General features: G+C 37.4%; 1 protein-coding gene across 11 annotated transcripts in view; it reads right to left on the bottom strand.

Annotated features, from left to right (window-relative positions):
* hgs (hepatocyte growth factor-regulated tyrosine kinase substrate) overlaps positions 1 to 17,138 on the bottom strand; it is a 31,720-nt gene extending 14,582 nt beyond the window's left edge. The window contains exons 1-13 of one of the 11 annotated variants that reach the window (XM_067423470.1): positions 16,985 to 17,138; positions 15,469 to 15,553; positions 15,286 to 15,361; positions 14,826 to 14,918; positions 14,302 to 14,425; positions 11,820 to 11,872; positions 11,669 to 11,737; positions 10,872 to 10,996; positions 7,548 to 7,631; positions 5,153 to 5,282; positions 2,873 to 2,971; positions 2,699 to 2,794; positions 2,579 to 2,617 (exon numbers count right to left, since the gene is read on the bottom strand). In XM_067423470.1, coding sequence (XP_067279571.1) covers positions 2,579 to 2,617; positions 2,699 to 2,794; positions 2,873 to 2,971; positions 5,153 to 5,282; positions 7,548 to 7,631; positions 10,872 to 10,996; positions 11,669 to 11,737; positions 11,820 to 11,872; positions 14,302 to 14,425; positions 14,826 to 14,918; positions 15,286 to 15,361; positions 15,469 to 15,553; positions 16,985 to 17,021 — 1,110 coding nt within the window. In that variant the 5' untranslated portion in view covers positions 17,022 to 17,138. Of the gene's footprint in view, positions 1 to 2,578; positions 2,618 to 2,698; positions 2,972 to 5,152; positions 5,283 to 7,547; positions 7,632 to 10,871; positions 10,997 to 11,668; positions 11,738 to 11,819; positions 11,873 to 14,301; positions 14,426 to 14,825; positions 14,919 to 15,285; positions 15,362 to 15,468; positions 15,554 to 16,984 lie in introns of all 11 variants that reach the window. The other 10 variants (XM_067423483.1, XM_067423496.1, XM_067423516.1 and 7 more) reach the window with 10 other exon arrangements.
* Between the last annotated feature and the right edge of the window lie 1,963 nt (positions 17,139 to 19,101).

The following is a 19,101-nucleotide window of genomic DNA, read 5'->3' as shown; positions in this document are numbered from 1 at the left end:
TTTTGATGAGATGAAAGCTCTGTTGTGCAGCACATTTTTGTCTTAATTTCATATGATAAAAGATTAAATGAATGTTTTATGCCTTAATTTGATTGCCAGAAATGTAAAATACTCAACACAGAATTCCTGAAAAAGTATTTTTATTTTTAAAATAAATTAATTCATAAAAATGTAATAAAAAATAAATAGTTTTTAAGAATTAAACCATTGAGATAGAACCCAGAAAGGATGTGGTAAAAATAAAACAGATTTCATAGCGACCTAAAACATGTAATTTTTTTTCAACTTTTAATAAATTATACGTTTCATGATTTCAATTAATTATACATGCTTTTTGATAACTTAAATTTTATCTAACCATTAAAATGGCATCCCAAAAAATTTATGGAAAAAAAGGAATTTGGGAAAAATAAAACTGATTTCATAGGGTGCTAAAATATATTATGATAGAAACCAGTTATTTTAAATTGCAATAATATTTCACAATATTACTGTATTTTTGAGTATGGAAGCTTGTTTCCACCACAGAATGAAACAATGTATAATATTTTCCCCCCAATTTTCTTTGCTCACAATTGTGAGATTACATCACCAGGCCGAGCTCAATTTAAAGGGTCATGAAACCCCCCTGCTGCAGCGGTGTTTTTTCACACCTTCGATTTGAAAAAGCTTGTTAAAAGGGGAGTGGTCGACTGTGAAAAGGTGGGATGGTATTGTGTGGAAAGAGGGAAAGTTTGCATAAATAGGGGAGTGTCAGTAGGTGCATTAAGATTAGCGATACCAACAGCAGCAGTTACAGCGGTTCTGAGACATGTTCTTGGTTCACGTTGGCATTGTTTACCACAGTGAGATTAAATGAGGGATGAGTACAGCGAATGAGAGAGCTATGAGTGGCGTGCAGCAGAGATCGCAAATCATTCAGCTCTTCATATTCAAACCAGCATAATTCAGTGAGAAATGAAAATAAATGTTATTCTGCATGACGAAATATTTTGCAAACGTGATAAAACTATATTTGTCCAAATCTGCACACTGTTTGGCAAGATGAACAACGCGCCGACGTGATAAGAGAATGTGAACCACCCAACATGCGATGTGATAGAGATGTGTAATTCTAGATCGGTGTAAAAGCGAAGAGGTTTGAGGCTTCATAGTCTCGACCGCGCATCTGAAGCACAGAGCGACGCGCGCTGGGTTGCCGTGACGATCCGCGCTGTCTATCACTCGGCAGCTAAATCTATATTTGTCCAAATATGCACACTGTTTCACTAAGAGCCCGAACACATGCGGTTTAGTGCATGGCTGTGACCACAAATAAAACGGAGAGGACGTGGCTTTTGTTCAATAGCCTACAGATTACAGATTGGTTATTTTGCACTCCTGACATAGATAGTCAACGGTTGGAGGTTCGGCGTGCGATTCCTCAGGTGAATTTTACTTTACCGAGCCTTTGTAGCAAAGGCTTCCACAGACGGCGCCGGTTACAGCTCGCTCGGCGCCCTTTACGTTACTTCGTATCAGCACAACGCCTAGCTTTCCTCCGTGACTTTTCCGCACGCTGCTTCCAAAACTTCTCCACCATATCTCTACAATAATGATGGAAGACGAGCCTGACAGAAGTGACTGTCTCATGCATATTAACTAAATTATCTTGTATGAATACTACAGCCCAGGGATTGGACTGAATGAGCTTTATGTCATGAATATATATCGAGAATCGCTCGGAGCGGTCGACGTCAGCATGTGCCCAGCAGCCCATACTTGGGCCGAAAAGGCCGTGCTGACGTCAGCATTTGTGACGTTGCTCCGACTAAGCTTTTCAAACCGGAAGACAGAAATCGCTCTGAAAAATGCAAAAATAACTATTTTCACATATGAATACCATTAATGAGTACCCTTAGTGTTTTCAATGATGTGCAGCCTATACATATCTGTTTACATCTCAAAAAAAGTGTTTTGGGGTTTCATGACCCTTTAAGACTGAACATTGATCTGAGGAGTCTGCTTTGTATTTTCTACTGCACAAGGGACGTGATCAACTGGCATTATTCAAATAACTCTGTACGCAATTGGATAGTCCTTCAACCAATCAGACCACAAGAGGCATGATCAACAGGCAATGACTGATCGCTTCTCTGGCCCTGTCCCAAATGACACCCTAAACCCTCACGGTCTTCCTCTAAGTCTGCACTTTCACAACGTAATGCTGCTTTGACTGCCGGGTAGAAGTCCTTTGCGTAGCTCGCAAACTTGCGGGCTCAACTGAAGTGGGCATCGAGGGCGCATGGCAGCCGCAAAGGGGGCACTCACGAGCACACTTCTTTAAGCTTAAATGACAAATGGGACACCCTACGGTCTTGTGGACTTAACGGACACACGCACACAGCGACCATTTTAAGTCCACAAGACCGAAAGTGCACATGAAGTGTGCCACTTGGGACAGAATTAGAAACACGAGTCAGAATTACGAGATATAAAGTCAAAACGCTGCTTGTATTCCTCAATTGTATGTAGCTTTGGATAAAAGTGTCTGCTAAATGAGTAAAGGTAACTATTCCTTTAAAATAATAGTTTTTACCTCTGGATCCACATCTTCGGCTGATGGAGCGGATGAGTTCTGAAATGTAAAAAGAGGAGCACTTTACCCACTAAAAATAAATGTTATCTTCAACTCATTATTTGAATGAAGGCCTCTTACCACAGGTGAGGAGTAGAGAGTGCTGACAGGAGGGGCAGAGGAAGTCACAGGGGTGGGATCCGCTTTGGGGTAAGCAGAGTAAGGGTTCTTCTGTCTCTGTAAACACACAAAAACACGATCATCATGTGCCCCTTGATTTCTGCTGACAGCAGCTTTAGCTTGTAGACGTCTCACCATCCTCTCCTTCTCCTCCGCCTCACTCTGAGACAGCGCGATGGCCAGCTGCAGCTCCTCTTCCTCCTGCAGCGCAGCCTCATCTCTTTTCGGAGGCATCTGAGGAACAGAGCAGCGAGATGCGGTCAGGACGAAACAACAGGGAGGTGGGGAGAGGGAGCTGGACACATTCACATTCAAATTGATTTTAATTTAAATATTAGCAACGCACAAATATAAAAATTGTATTTTCATGTTATTTTAATAACAATATTGGCAAGTATTATAACCCTATACTATATTATTAGTGAAAAAAGAAAAAAAAAGGGGACAGTTTGAGGACATGACAAAAAAAAAACTAAATTTAAATTGGATTGAATATTGATTAGTGGGGTCAAATCACTGCCTTTCACTAAATTCGGACAGGTTTAAAAAATAATAAATAAATTAAAAAACACCAACACTAATACTTGTATGATCAATGATATACTGTACATCTATATTAAAGGTGAAGAGTGTCATTTCTACACCGTTAACAGCACCAAACAAAACCACAATCTGTCTGTTTGCCTGACATACCATTGGCTCTACCTTTGCTGTGAAACTGCTGTGAATTAGGCTTGTTGTGATAGTAGATGTTGCTGGGTCCTAAACACAGTATATTTAAGGGCACTGGCGAATTACGTCGGTACTACAGACCGCTTCACATGAAATCAATCGGTGCCAAATTTCAGTACCTGAGAACGCATCTGGTGATATATACTAGTGTCTGTGAATATTAAACCGCAAAAAGACTATTTAAATACGAATCCTGCACGTCCTGTGTGTTTCTGTGTGAAATAATAGCACAGATGCGCTGTTTTTAAATTACACCCCACACACACACTGAATCACATGTGATAGTCACGTGTTTCCATCTCTGCCGTCTCATATGAGGACATGAATGCATGAACTTCATCTCCAGAGCCACTTCATCAGCATTTTACCATTTTATCTGAGAAAATCTACTGTCATATCATAAACACACAGAAACTCAAAGGTCTGCACGGCAACCCGTCAAAATAAAAGTTTGGTTTAACTTGACAAATATATTACTGCTGTACAGTAGAATTTAGATATGTCTTAAAGGAATAATACTACTAAAACTAACATAAATTATCAGAACTTTACTTTTAAGTAATAAATCACAATTGTTCTTTCATGTTTTAAAATCAGGGTTCCCACTCTAATCAAAATGTCGAATTCTTTGACTTTTACTGACTAAAAAGCTGAATATCCATGACCTATAATGAACGGAAAAACAGGTCACGGTTGTGCTGAGCACTGAGCCAACCACAGACAGCTTTTTAAATCCACTAATGTGAAATCTTTATTTACTTGTTCACAAAAATGTTTAGTTAAACACACATTCCACACAGCTCTGTATTCAAATTAAGTAAAAAGCATAACTGAAAAGATGGTTCTCGGTCCGCTACTAAAACTCTGGTGCGGCCCGACTGAAATATGAACCAAAACCAGGACATGATGTCATAAGATGAGACCCTTAAAAGGACAGATTGCTCAAGCATACCTGTTTTTCTCGCAATAGTCGCGATGTTGCCCATCACAGTTTGGTACAGGGGTCAGAACATAACTTGGTTTGTGTGTGTTGAATGAAGGGATTCCTGCTGCCGTTTTGGCCCCTTTACACATTTTATAATCTCTTTAAGACTTCTAAGCAGGTCAAAGTACCATCATACGTAGATGCGCACATACAACGAGCGCATTTAGCCCAGCACACAGCATTGTTTTGGATGTTCAACAAATTCAATCTCAAAATAGGCAATATATCATAAAAGCCAACCAATCAGGCTGAGAACATATCCCTATGCCTTTATGTTGAGTATCATCAGGTTTGGTGATAAAAAGGCCAATGTGAACACTAAAGCAGACCAGGACCAAGTGAACCAAACTACAAGTGTGAACACACACTATTAACGGCAAATAAATCAACTATTCTGAAAACAGACAGTCACAATTTCAGCAATACTGTTTGGTCGAACTAGTGTCACAGAAATGATACACTTCCCCTTTAAAAACTGTGTTCATTACTGATTGGAATGGGATTGATAGTAAGCACACAAACTAGACAGTAATTTGTGCTCTCACTCATGAGCCTCAAAATTGCTTTGCATCCGAGTTCCAAATAAACTGGCGATGATTGAACTCTTGTTTTATTGTCCGTGTCAATACATTTTGGTGGTATGCTTCATAATTGTGATGCCCATAAGTGTGAGCCCTCTATGAAATGTAACTACTTACTGCTTCGGTGGGCACTACCTGAGACTGCTGGGACAGAGGGCTGGTCAGGTACTCAGGGGGAAGCTCCGACTGCCCAGCGCTGGCGGCCTTCCCTTCAGCTTTTCTAGGAGGGGGAGAGAGGGACGGGTGGCTGGTGAAGAGGAGGGTTTAGGAGACACAATCAACCTGGTAAATCTCTGGAAGTCAGCAGGTTTATGAACATGAGGGACAACTCAAAGATAATATTACACAGATACAAATTACCAAAAGAGGGGGGTCAAAGTAGCAACATTCAAAAACCTAGTGAGCTGCCTTAGTGAGATGCCTACATAAGCGACAACCAAACTGAGACGAGTCATTAGTGACTGATACGGGACAATGCATAGCCAGCAACAGTCACTTCGATCAATTTAAAGGGATTGTTGACACAAAAACAAAAATTACCCCATGATTTACCTACCCTCAACCCATCCTACATGTAGATGGCATTCTCCTTTCAGAGGAAAACAATCAAAGAGTTATATTAAATAATGTCATGGCTTTTCCAAGTTTTATAAAGGCAGTGAATGGGAGACAAAATCTGAAGACCAAAAAAGTGCATCCATCCATCCATGATAAACAGACTCCACATGGCTCCAGGGGGTTAAAGGTGCACTATGCAACTTTTCTGTCCACTAGAGGGCGCCTACTCAAAACAAAGGAGCAATTTGATGACGCCAAGTTTGAGCGCAGCATCTTGGGACATGTGGTCTTCACCTCACAGCCAGTAGAAAATAGGACGTTAATGTTAATGTAGTGTGAAGCAGAGCAGGACTGAGTGTTGTGGAGCTGAGCAAGGCCGCTGGAGCGATTGTTAATGAGATGAACAACACATGTCTTGCGAGCAGCGGGACTTTTAATATGATGGGACACAGTCACAGGCGCCATTTCCTCTTTTCCGGTCATGAGTATGTGGTAACGCTGCTCTGTTTATCATATCAGACACATTTAAGTGTGTTTAAAATGATGTTATGACGTTACTCTGTGTCTTCGTTCAGCGGCTGCTGTGGCGCTTGTTCACACTGCTAAGAGTAAAGCGCTTCTGCAGAATAAAACCGGAAACCGAGAGTAACGCAGATATGACGCTATTGACAGGAGACTCCCTCAGATGTCCCGGTTCTATGGTTAAAATAGCAATTTTCTCACAATTTACAAATAGTTAGAAACATTTGGGATATTGTAAGTACTCAACTGAATCAAATATATAACACTGGCCTAGTGGTTTATGCATATTATACTGCAAAAATACTACATAGTGCACCTTTAATAAAGGCCTTCCTAAGCGAATCCATGGGTTTGTGGTACGTCAGACATAGCGTAAGCATTTTGAACTGCGAGAGGCGTTACACTTTCTTTCTTTCATAATGCGAATATGGAAGGCATTCTGGCGGAGACTAGATATTTCACTTTATAACTTGCTAAATATGGATATTTTTCCTATACAAACGAATCGATACACTTCAAAATGACTCTATTAAACCCAGCGGAGCCATTTGAATTACTTTAATAATGGATGGATGCACATTTTTGGGCCGCCATTATAAAGCTTAGAAGAGCCAGGACATTAACTCCGACTGTATTCCTCTTAAAGAAGAATGTCACATACACCTAGGATGACTAAGTAAATCATGGGATCATTAAAATTTTGGGGTGAACTAACACGTCGCTGCATCCTTGCTGAATAAAAGAATTCATTAAAGAAAAAAATATATACTGTCCCCAAACTTTTGGATTAGGGCTGAACGATTGGAAAATAAGCAATTTTTTTCAACCAAAAAGTCTGACTGCGATTATTTGTAAAGGTGCAGTGTGAATTTTAGTGGCATCTAGTGGTGAGGTTATGAATTGCAACCGCCCAGCGTTCATCCCTCCCTTTTGAAGCACATAGAGAAGCTACGGAGGCACAGGACAAAGATGTGGTCAGAAGAGAGAGCAGAGAGTAGCTAGCGCTCTGTATAGCAGTTTGTCCCTTTAGGGCTACTGTAGAAACATAACAGAGCAAAATGGAAACTTCACTGTATGAAGATAGAAATTACTCATTCTAAGGTAATAAAAACAACGGTGCAATATGGAAGGCCTTATTACATCACTGAAAACATAGTTATGTATATTATCTGGCATTTGTCAATAGATCCTCATAAATACTACACACTGCACCTTTAAATCTCTTTATCTTCTGTATTATTCAACAAAGTCAGGCAATAGTATGACCAGCATAATCGAGATTAAACCTAAACTGTTCTTTCCTGTAGGCCAGGCCTATATGTTAACAGGGTTTTGCCCAGAGCTGAAAATAAATTTAAAATAAATGCAAAGAAGCAGTTTGTGATTTTTGCTTATCTTATTTTGATTTCTCATATTATACATGATATCTTACCTTGACGCTTGTTTCTTTTGTTCCTCATTGTTTACACTTGGTTGTTCATTCTTTTTTTTTGGCCCCTCATTTTCTTCTGAACTGCTGGGAATTTACAACCTCTTACAAAGGATATATAGGCTATGCAATTATCAGACACATATATTACCTGTCATTCTCACTGTTATCCTTTCTTGCCCTCTTTGCAAAAAAAAGTGTTTTTATTTCCACTTTCATAGCATTTTAAGATAAGATCCTGATCATTATTTTGGTACATAATCAAATCAATATTAAAAGTAGCAGTAAAAAAGTGGCATTAAAAGTTTATATTAATTAATATTTTCTAACATATACAATTTAATAAAATCGTCAAGTAGCAAACAACAACTTGCTTTGTACTGGTTTCATCTCACTCCAGTCTAAAGGAAATTATTTGATAGGTAATTGATTACAGATTTTCAAAATATCCTGAAAATACTGCGTGTAATTAAGGCCAATTCTTACTAACCACTCTTGCAAAATGGGGTAAGCACACATTCGTTCTCATTTCAGAGGTGTTCTGAGTAAATTATGTTATACACTAGTGATGGAACAATCATTAACAATTTGTTCATTTTGAATGATTCTTTAGTATGACTCAAGAACACGTTGTCTCAGAGATTGATTCGTTCATCTTGTGTTGACCATGCAGGTGCAACATCCTATAACAGAAATAATTAGTTCACTTCTCAAGTCTTCTGGTTCAATCATCAGGCATTTGAATTAACACGGTTACTTGCATGTTGTGGCCTTACTGCAGAGTCAATATCGTATAAAGTCTGTTTGCAAAGCCCTGCGCCACAAATGATTTACCAAAGAATCCACAGTAAAATTTATCGAATACAAATAAATAATGCTGATAAGAAATTCAGATTGTTTAAAAAAAAAAATCACATTTCTAGCATTAGGATCCTTCGGAAATTAATTTTATATAGTTCAGTGATCCTGTATTGCTCTGCTCTCCTCGTCATCTCACTAACACTCCAGTGGGCGGGGCCAAAGTTGGAATTTAGAAGTAGGCGTTGATTTTCATGACAAAAGACAAAGTGAACTAATCAATTCTGTTTCCGATACAGACTGCATAGCCTTCTAGCGTATAGGGATGTGATGTGACAAAAGATCGAACGGCTTAGGCCGGGGACACACTGCAAACGTGTCGTGAGCGTCTCGGCTGCGTGGCGTGTCCGTTTTTATTTCGGCTCCCATGTTAACCGATTAGAGCTGGCATACTGCCTGCGTGACACGCGCGGTCCGAGCCGCGCGGAAAACACGTGCATGCTTCAAATAGAAGAGACGCCTATTTTTCACTCGACATGCGAGCGTGTTGGAAGCATTTCCAGGCAAAATAGCATAGGAAAAGATGTTTATATGCCATTTTGACACGAATACATATTAATAAATGACATTTTCATGTTTGAAAGTCTGTAGGTTAACATAAATGCATATATAGGCCTAATTGTAATAATAAAAAAAAAACAATTATCAATTTTGAAATATTAAACCTGTCAATACAGAACAAAATGTTCTGTAGCCTATTTTGCCGTCAATACCATAGATATGTGGTCAATAGGCTACTGCCGACGTTTTCTTTGCGGTATCAATAGGCAATATATTTATATTTAACATCAAGTATAGGGCTTCCCTGTACATTAATAGCAGCAGCAGCACCACGTCAGACACGCTTCTGGTGTGCAAGGAGAAAACGCCAGGCAGCCGCATCGCGGCTGACACGCAACAGAAACGCCACGCTTGCAGTGTGTCTCCGGCCTTAGATCGTGAGGTGAGGTAAAGTAATTGATTGCAAAGTCTGAAGACCCAGCTCAGCAATTAATTAATAATTTTCTGTTTCTCATCATTTCGCCTAGTTTTCATTATAGGTTTTTTTTCTGATGTGATTATGACCAACGTTGCACAAGGAGACGTGTTGGGGAATTTGGCCAATAACAGGTAACATACATTTTAAATATATTCTGCTGAAATTAACTAAATTACTTTGTATTTTCCATTTTGAAAAAAGCCATGTACATAGCTTATATATTTACTCCACAAACTAATGTTAGAAATATAAAAATCAGTGATAAATTGACCTCTCATTCTTTATGAAATATTTCTGCTCAGCTAATACTGTCAAAATAAAACTAAAAAACAAAACAAATGTGGCTTACGTCAATTCAGAGTTCCTACTGGAGGTGTGATTACAACCAGGGAAATGACCCTAGGGGGACATTTAGTTCTTGGGGAACAACCCTGGTGCACAGTTCCTATAACTAAGTGTCTAGAATTACCTGGTGTGAAAGTCCCTATTGCTGTACCATGCATATTTTGTAATTTTCAACAAATTTTTTATTTATTTTTATTTAGAGAGGAAACCTAAACCAATGTATAGTTGATGTTTGATTCTTAATGCTATAGAAAAGCTTGTTTTAATTTCCATATCAAAAATATGGCATTCAGTTGCTTCAAACAATGGTATAAAGCTATTCAAAACATCATTCAATGTAAATTGTGATCATCATAATTAATAATCGTAATTACAATTTCAAGGGAATTATTCGACAATTATGATTTTAGTCAATCATGCAGCCCTAGTCAACACAAAACACTTTCTCACTAGATTGGATTATTGCAAATGTAATTAATCGTTCAGCCCTATTTTGAATGGTAGTATGTCAAACTAATAACTCACTAATAGCTCCTCACCCCAAAAATAATGCTCAACTCTTGATTTCAAAATTTGACAGCAGTATGAAGATTCTTACGGTGTACCTTTTTGTTTGGTTTGTGATTAAATGAGGATTTTTTTATAGGCATCATGACAGCAAAAACTAAATGAAAAAAAGTAGCAGTGTTTCTATCCACCTATTTTATAAGAATTTGGGAGAACATCAAGATGAAACTACATTTTAAAAACTGAATTGAGACTGACTTTTTTTTATCCGATAAGAAGACACGCCTCCCAGAAACACCTCACATGATTGCGTATATTTCATGTCATGTTCGAATGCATATTCGAATATCGAATAAAAAGTGACGGCCCTAATCCGAATGCAAGGTAAAACAACCACATTTATTGAGTATCTTTCCGTGCGCTCTGAGCTGCATCATTTATGATGGAGGGGAAAAAAAGAGCCTCAGTGGCTTCCCCGATTGCAGCAAATTCACATTTTTATTAGGTATTTTATGCCAATTTCCCAGGAAGTGATGATTTTGTTCTCTTGACCACATTGGGATGGAACTTTATATTAAATTCACAAGTTTGGATGCAAACATAGCTAATTATAGGTATCATTCTACACATATACTCACTTGTTGAGAAGCTCAAAGCAGGGCTCACACACTCGCACCTCCTTCTCAATGCCAAACTTGGGAATGGTTGAGTACTTCGAAGAACACTTCCCACAGAAAATCTGCCCACATGCCCTGCAGTGGTGCTGAATGAAGAGCCACCAGCCATTATACATCATAAGATCAGCAAATATAGGTAAGCGCTTCTCAAACCTGTCCTGGGGACCGCCCACCTCAGCACACTTTGGATGTCTCCCTCATCAAATAAACCCAATTTGAAGCCTTGTTTGAAATTGCTCCCTAATCACTATTCCCTTCATTACACCACTAATATAGTCCACTTGAAGGAGTGAATGAAAACGAAAGAGTGAATTCAGACACTAAGTGCATCGGAAGGGCTGCTGCTTATGCATAAATTGTGCTTGCTCTTCAATAATTATTTAAAATGCAGCAAACTAGAAAAAAATATGTATCTTGAACAATTTTCATTAAATTGAAAAGGAATTCATACCTGTATGATATTACACTGCACTCCTATTGGACCAGCAGTTTAGAAAAAAATGGACAGAATGATGATTCAGCTGCATTGCAGTGCATTATGGGATTGAATGAGTGCACTACAAATAGCTGCAATTTCAGACACAGGTCAAGTCTTGCGGTCTATACTAAAGCGCAGATGAATTGAATCATTCAGGAATGTTAGATGAGGAAGACAAACAAAATGTGCAGCGGTGGAAGTCCCCAGGACATCTTTGAGAAACACTAATATAGGCTACTTCATAAACTTTATAAAGCATTATCAAAGAAGCAGTATGTACCTTTCGGGTCATAACACCAAACTGAACCCTACATCTGTGACACTCCTCTGCATCCACCCAATCAGGGGCCTAGGAGGAGAAACATGACACACTGATGACAAACCACCAGAGTGTGCAGAATGTATTCGCTTGACTCAAAAGGTATCCTCACCCTTTCTGCTGCAAACATGGCATCACTCTCCTTGAATTCTGGGAAGACATGACCTGATCAAGTAGAAGCGATAGTTTTTCTTTACAAAAAGTGTCACAGCAGTCATTATAATTGAAATGCTACATTCACATATACTGCATGTTTAGCATTCTGTATTGTTGTTGAAGTGGGAGTTTGTAACAAAGTATTTTAAAAAAAGCACTGATCAATTGCACATAATGTCAAATTTCGGTCGATCACTAAAACTTGAATGAAGGGATGGGCGTGGGCGATATGACCAAACTCACAATATTTTTTATTTCACAATTTGAGAAATTTTATGTCATGATATACATTTATTTTTTGTGATATTTTATCTAATTTCGGAAAAAAGAAGGAACTGCAAACAATGTGGCAAATAACAAAAATAGGAATTAAATTAAGTTATTCAAGTACAATATGTTTATTTAACATGTAGTTTCGAATTAGGACAGACATTTCATAATCAAATGTAAAAATAAAACATTACATAGTCATCGCTGTATGAATTAAATATAAATGTATTCATTTTAAAGCAAAAAAAAATTCTTAACAGACTTTTTTATGCCCTTTTACAAAGTCTTGATTTTGTTTTTGGGGTGTACTAGAATCTTTAATGCTTGATCGTTGAAAAAAATTATATATATATATATATATATATATATATATATATATATATATATATATATATATATATATATATATATATATATATATATATATATATATATATATTTATTTATTATATTACTACAGCATCTCTCCCCATTCTGACCCAAACACATTATTTCCTGTCTTGATGAAGACCCTCCTTCCGAAATACAAAATGTTCTGCAATTGGTTAGCTGGCCCAGTGTGTTGTGATAGGCACCGCTTACCACTTTTGTTTACATCATAGCAACTACATAAAACGTATAACTGGAATGGTTAATAGAAAACTCAACTTCAAATAAAAGTTGTGATCCACAAACAACAGGCTGTCCCAACCAAGAGGGAACTGCTCCATTTTAGGAGAAGCTTTTGGTTTCAGGAACAGTGTTTAAAATAAGTTACCTACTCTAAGTTTGTCTGCCTTAGGAAGGTCAAACAAATGCGTTTTGAAAACAGGGTAGGAAAAGAATTAAGTGGGCAGAGATTATTTAAACAAGTAATTATGGTTTTCCAAGATACAAAAAACACATTGTAGTCCAAACGAGTCACTCATTGTAGTTCTTGAAAAGTGGATTCTGTTCAATAAAATCTCCCTTTATAGTGGACCCCGAGCTTTATAACCTGCAGATCATTTTTATGCTAAAACAGCAACATTACACACTAAAGTTGATAAAGTGGAAAAGAGAATTGACTCCTTCAATGAAAAAGATAACAGTAGGTTTATTAGTCTTCTGTCACTAAGACCAAACGCATGGATCCATTATACGGTTACACAACCAATTTACACTGAACTGTTTACTTTAACCTGAGCCCATACAATGGGCATTTTACTCGTGTATTCAACCATTCAAGCACAAAAACGTGAAAAAGAACGGATTTTGCGAACAGATGGTGAGAGACATGGCTTTCTGTGCACGCTCTTACAATGTGTCAGTCAGCGCTGAGGGTGCCGAAGTTATGTGCAAAATAAGCTATGTGGTATTACAATACAGCAGTAGTAAGCTCCTGACTGGGGGAGGAAAGCAAATGAAAGTCGCTTCCCGAGGCTGGCCGCTCTAGCGAGACGTACTCTCTGTATTCCCCGGGCATCAGTGTCATCTGAAGCCTTGTTTAATGCTTTTCGTAGTGTGGTTTTGTCCGACAGCTTATCAAAAATCTCGGCTCGAGTCTGACTGGCTTACATTGGCTTACATTGTTGCAGTCATTAAAATAGTTCAGTTTTGTTTTTAATGTCAAAGTAGTTATATTTTGTTTAGGTATGACGTGAAAATTGGCCCGAAGCCCGGTCCTAGGGGCATAATAAAGTCGGGTCCCATCGGGCTCGGGCATAAATTAAGGGCTCTAGTGTGAATTTAGGTTCTGTTGTTGAGCTATTCTGTATGTTCTGCTGTTTGCACAATAAAATAAACAAGTTAAAAAGTATTTTTAATGCGTCACAGACACTCGTCAATTGTATTTTTATGAGCTTTGTGTGCGGGCACTTTTCCTTTTCAGGATGTACTGCGCTTAACTCTTTTTAACATCAAGAAAGTCCTGCTCTTTATATTCTCAATCCTGCATTTCATCACTCTAAATAGCCAATAGTGCTGTAGTAAACACAAATTTACATACTGTTGCAAAATCTATAACGATAGACATTTTATACTGTGGTAATGATATATATCGCCATACCGCTCAGTCCTAGCTGACACTGCTATTAAAACGTTATATTAAATGCTATTAAAAGTTTTTGTATACATATAATTTCGGTTACTACAAGTTGCTGAAGGCATGAATGCTCTTTAGCAATGCACTTTGTGTTTATGAATCTTACCTTCCACCTTCATGATCTGATAGGTGTCCTGGACGACTTTGTACTTGGGCTCGTTGCGGAAGGCGTGGGACCAAGCCTGGATTAGATAGAGGATCTTGTTCTTCACATTCGGTTCAGGTTGTTTCTAAACACAGAAGAGTCATATTCTCTCAGTAATGGCTTAAATAACAACATCTGAGCTCTGAACTCAGAAGTTGCCTAACCAGTTCATAAAAAAAAAAACACAAAAAAAAAAACAGAAGAACAACAAAATATCAAGGCTCTATTAAACCACTTCAAATCCTTCTCTGTGGTTGTCTATCTCAGAAAATCAGCAAAAGAAATCCAAGTGCAACTTTTAGCTTCTGCCTTCTGCTGGAACTCCCCTCAGCCAAATGAACATGTGACGACCATGACACAATCAGGAAGTACAGTGCAGCATGAGTCACTGGGTCTGACCCACTTGGAAAGATCATCAAGGCGGTTCCAATGACTCTTAAAGCAACAGTCTACAGGACATAGAGGTTGAGTTTAGCAGCAATCACCTTGAACAGCTCCTTCAGCTCCTCCATCGTCTGCTTACATGCCACTTCATCATGAATGGTCTGCCCACAGTTCTTCACCACTGACTCCAGGACCTGTTAACAAGCAAATGCTGACTTACACACATGACCTTGACTGATCGGGGGGCACAATTTTATATTTATTTAATTGTAATAAAATATTTTGTATTAACCATGTATGAACCCCACATTAAAGTCCCCTGTTGTGCTATTTTAAAGGTTCCTCATTTTGTTTTGGAGGTCTCCTATAATATGTGTTCATGCATCCAGATAGGCCACTCTGTTGTGATTGGTCTACTTTGTTCTGATTGGTCAGATGTCTCAGTCTGTTGTGATTGATTGTGAGAGTAGATCTGCAGAGTAGACCACTCTAAACTTTCCCCCTTTAGTTTGAAAGCCCCTGGTCTACAGTGCTCTACATATGTAGATTAATGACACTTACCTCGAGAGCATAGAGCGCAACATGTGGATTTTTGTCGTTGAGTTTTCTCTTGATGGCACCAATTGCATATTTTGCCCTGGTGGTGGGAAATAACAAAACAGTATATAAGGAAGTCAAGAAAATATTTATGATTCATGCTCTTACACTGACATGCAAACATGACTAAATGTTTTATGTTCTTACTGCGTATCGCCTTGCCGAATGAGGTCGCATATCTGCAGAATGGACTCCCAGTCGGTCTCCAGCAGCAGCTGGCTGGTAGCTTTATCTGTAAATGAGCACATGTCTGATCAGAAACAATTCTCTCAAGGACTGTTTACAAAAAACATGGGGAAAGGAAGAGGAAAAGTCCAGGTTTAGGTTCGACATAGAATCAAATATTTATCTTCACATAACACCAAAAATTAAATATAGCCTAATTTTAATGTTGTCTGTATAATTTACTTTTAGCAATATAAACTTTAGGGCTAGGTACTACGAGATTAAAAAAATATATTGTATGTGATGTTTATTTATTTTGAGTCTAGTCATGTTTTTCACAGTTCTTAAGCTTGCTTTTATATGATTATTTTGTATTCTTGTAAAGCACTTTGAGATGAAACTTTGAAAATTGCTAGAAAATTATGTTTACTATTATTTTCCACTAAATTAATACAAGGAAGAACAGATATTTAATATTATTATTCATTTATATATGCACCGATAAAACAATACAAGAAGCATTTGCCTACATACTTAAAATACAAATTCCACATTTTTTAATACTTTAAAATGACTGCAATATCTTCAATGCTGCCTAATTCAAAATCAAAGAAAAATGTAACGTTACACACATTAGTCAATATATCAATTGCAGACCAGACAGACAGACAGACAGACAGACAGACAGACGGACGATGATAGATAGATAGATAGATAGACAGACAGACAGACAGACGATGATGATAGATAGATAGATAGATAGATAGATAGATAGATAGATAGATAGATAGATAGATAGATGTGTGAAGCCTTAGAAGTGGAGCTAATGTGTTAAGCAGGAAATTAATGAAAAAAATGCATGCAAATAAGCCAAAACATCCTCTCTCTACAATAGCTCTCGATTACACGAGAACACAGAAAGAACCAACTGTGAATAACGGAAATACATTCAAATACAGCTTCAAAATCCTCAAATCACACTTTTCCAAACGGTGTGAGCAACTGCAAACATAAATATTTATATTCAACGCCATCACAACACGGCTAATTGAACGAGCAGTATAACGTTAATTGCCTGGTTAACAGCGAGTTCAAACTTAATTCACAGTCAATGACTTTGTCAATGACACAATACAGAGTACTTAATGGTAGAAACGCATACATGATTTATTATTTTAAAACACTTGCTAATGATTTTTGTAGCTTGTGAAAAAGAGGCCTGGAAATACCGTTAGCTCCGATGCGCTAACGTTACTAACAAACTTACATACGATAATTGATGTTTAAGACCATAAAGTTTAACTGAACTCAAAAGGGTAGCCGCACTATTTGAAGTTCGTTTCATTTGTGTGTTGAATGTCCGGTGGGAAAAATAAAGACAATAAATGAGGAGGGCTAACATTACCGCATCTATTCAAGCTGTGCTAATGTTAGCATTAGCGGACTCATCGGCCTGTCAGTCTGAATTATCGACGAAACCATCAAATATAATACATACCCAACAGTCTCTCGAATGTTCCGCCACCTTTGCCCATGTTTAATCTCTGATATCGGGACGATCTGTGAGTCTGCTTTGCTGTTGTTCACCTGTGTGAATAAGGGAGTTTCACTGCCGGGTAAGACGCGCATGCGCGAACAAAAAACGAAATGTCAAATAAAAGTCCAGTGAACATTATAGACACTTACTGATACAAAATATTCTGCTTTGTTATTAGATGACATAGTATTTATTTATAATAAAACGCATATCCTCATTGTTTGTCGTCTGCCATGGACTGAATCTGGTAGAATTTGTTTGGTTTTGTTTGTTTGTTTTTTACCTTAAATATTTTCTCACCTTATACCTCACAGTTTTACACTCTAATTTCTTTGAATTAATATAAGAAAACAGCAAACTAATTATGTATTTATAATGCATTTTCCTTTGTTTTCGTGTGTGTGGAAAATGTATTTTTATTATTATTTGCCATTCTAGTTATATCACAATAATAGCATGTTTTACTGATCATACTGGTTAAATACTTTTAATACTTTGTTACTCATTGTCATGAATCGCAAGATGTTACAGGAAATAATATAATATGTATATTTATTTAAAATAGGTCTATGTCTTAGATAGCTGAAAATCATGATTTTTTTTTGTTGTTGTTGTCCATTTTTTCCATCATGTTTCAATGTTTAATCAAAATATTTTATTGTACTTTTCTTTTGGTAAAATTTTATTTATTTTATTTGTACACCGGTATATAGTTATTTCCCTAATTACACATAATTAAATTGTTCAAAATAATGTTTATCCATCTTACGTGAATTCATTTACCATACCACACTTTGCCTTTAAATTGGAGGAATTATCTCTCACAACTATTTAAGATAAAGAAAATAATTTTTCTACATGTTGCCTAATTTGTCTGTAACAGTTGATAAACAATGCTGTAAAAATGAAAAATTACTTTTTCGCTAAAAGTAAAAGAAAAAAAGTGTGTTTGGCACGGACAACATTCTTAAAATTGAATGTCCTCAATAAGATGCTGAAAATGATTTCTATTTAACAGTCAACTTTTGGAAATGCCAAATGTATCTCCGATTATGTAATCACTCATGCATCATTCTGTAGTATGCCATTTTGTAGTATGCATGGAAATTCAACACTTCATGCACTGTTACAGCTTTACTTATGTAGCAGTCATGCTGGATGACAAAATAACATCATATATTCAATAACTTTTATACATTTGACAGAAGAGTGTGTAGGATAAGTACATAGTGTATAGGTCAACTGAGGCACAATTTGTCACCCTGGCAGACACATCGTCCCATATATAAAAATAAGCCCTTGTGCCAACCTCCCTTCTCTATCCCTTATACTCCAACAGTCAAGACAACAATAAGCACTTTTCTATATTTTACAACCCAGGATTTTCACTCGTAGCATTAGGTCATACATGAGTCACTACCTGGCGCAGTAAACAATGCGGCTATTGTAAATGCTGTGCTGGTGCTGCCGTATACAGTGGTATTGTACTGCGGTCTATAAGCAGCCCCCATAACAACAGCCAAAGATGCTCAGGGAGTCAAGACAACATGAGCCAAGAATGTCTTTATCAGCTGGACAGTTTACATTAGATTTATACGCAATTATATAGGCTAACATTAATATGTATCAGGCAATCTCTAAATCCCAAACTTTGTGAATGATCTTTAACTTGACCTTAATAAAGATCCTTGTATGATATAATCAGATTAAATGAGAATCTGCATTCTGTATTTCAGTTTCAAATTCATTAAATGAGCAAAACCGAAAGTTAATTGAAGGATTCCAGGGATCCGGTTTTTCAATAAGGTTTGATCCGGATCAAAACCAAGATTGGATTACGTGATCTAATCCGATTATGTAATCCATTTTTTGAAAAACACATTTTAAAGAATTGATCCAATCCGTTATCCAAAATCCTAGTGGCTTACTTTTGAAAAACAGGGCCCAGGTGTAACTTTGCATTTATTGTTATCAGAGGGAGCTTCTGTTTTCTGGACATGTCTAGTAAAATCCCAATATATGCCAGATTTCATCTGCTCGGGCCAATTAACACACTGTAAACCCTAATGTTGTCTTTA

This window comes from Pseudorasbora parva, chromosome 2 (genome assembly GCF_024679245.1).
Source record: "Pseudorasbora parva isolate DD20220531a chromosome 2, ASM2467924v1, whole genome shotgun sequence".
Taxonomy (NCBI): domain Eukaryota; kingdom Metazoa; phylum Chordata; class Actinopteri; order Cypriniformes; family Gobionidae; genus Pseudorasbora; species Pseudorasbora parva.
This window is presented reverse-complemented; position numbering and strand designations above follow the sequence as displayed.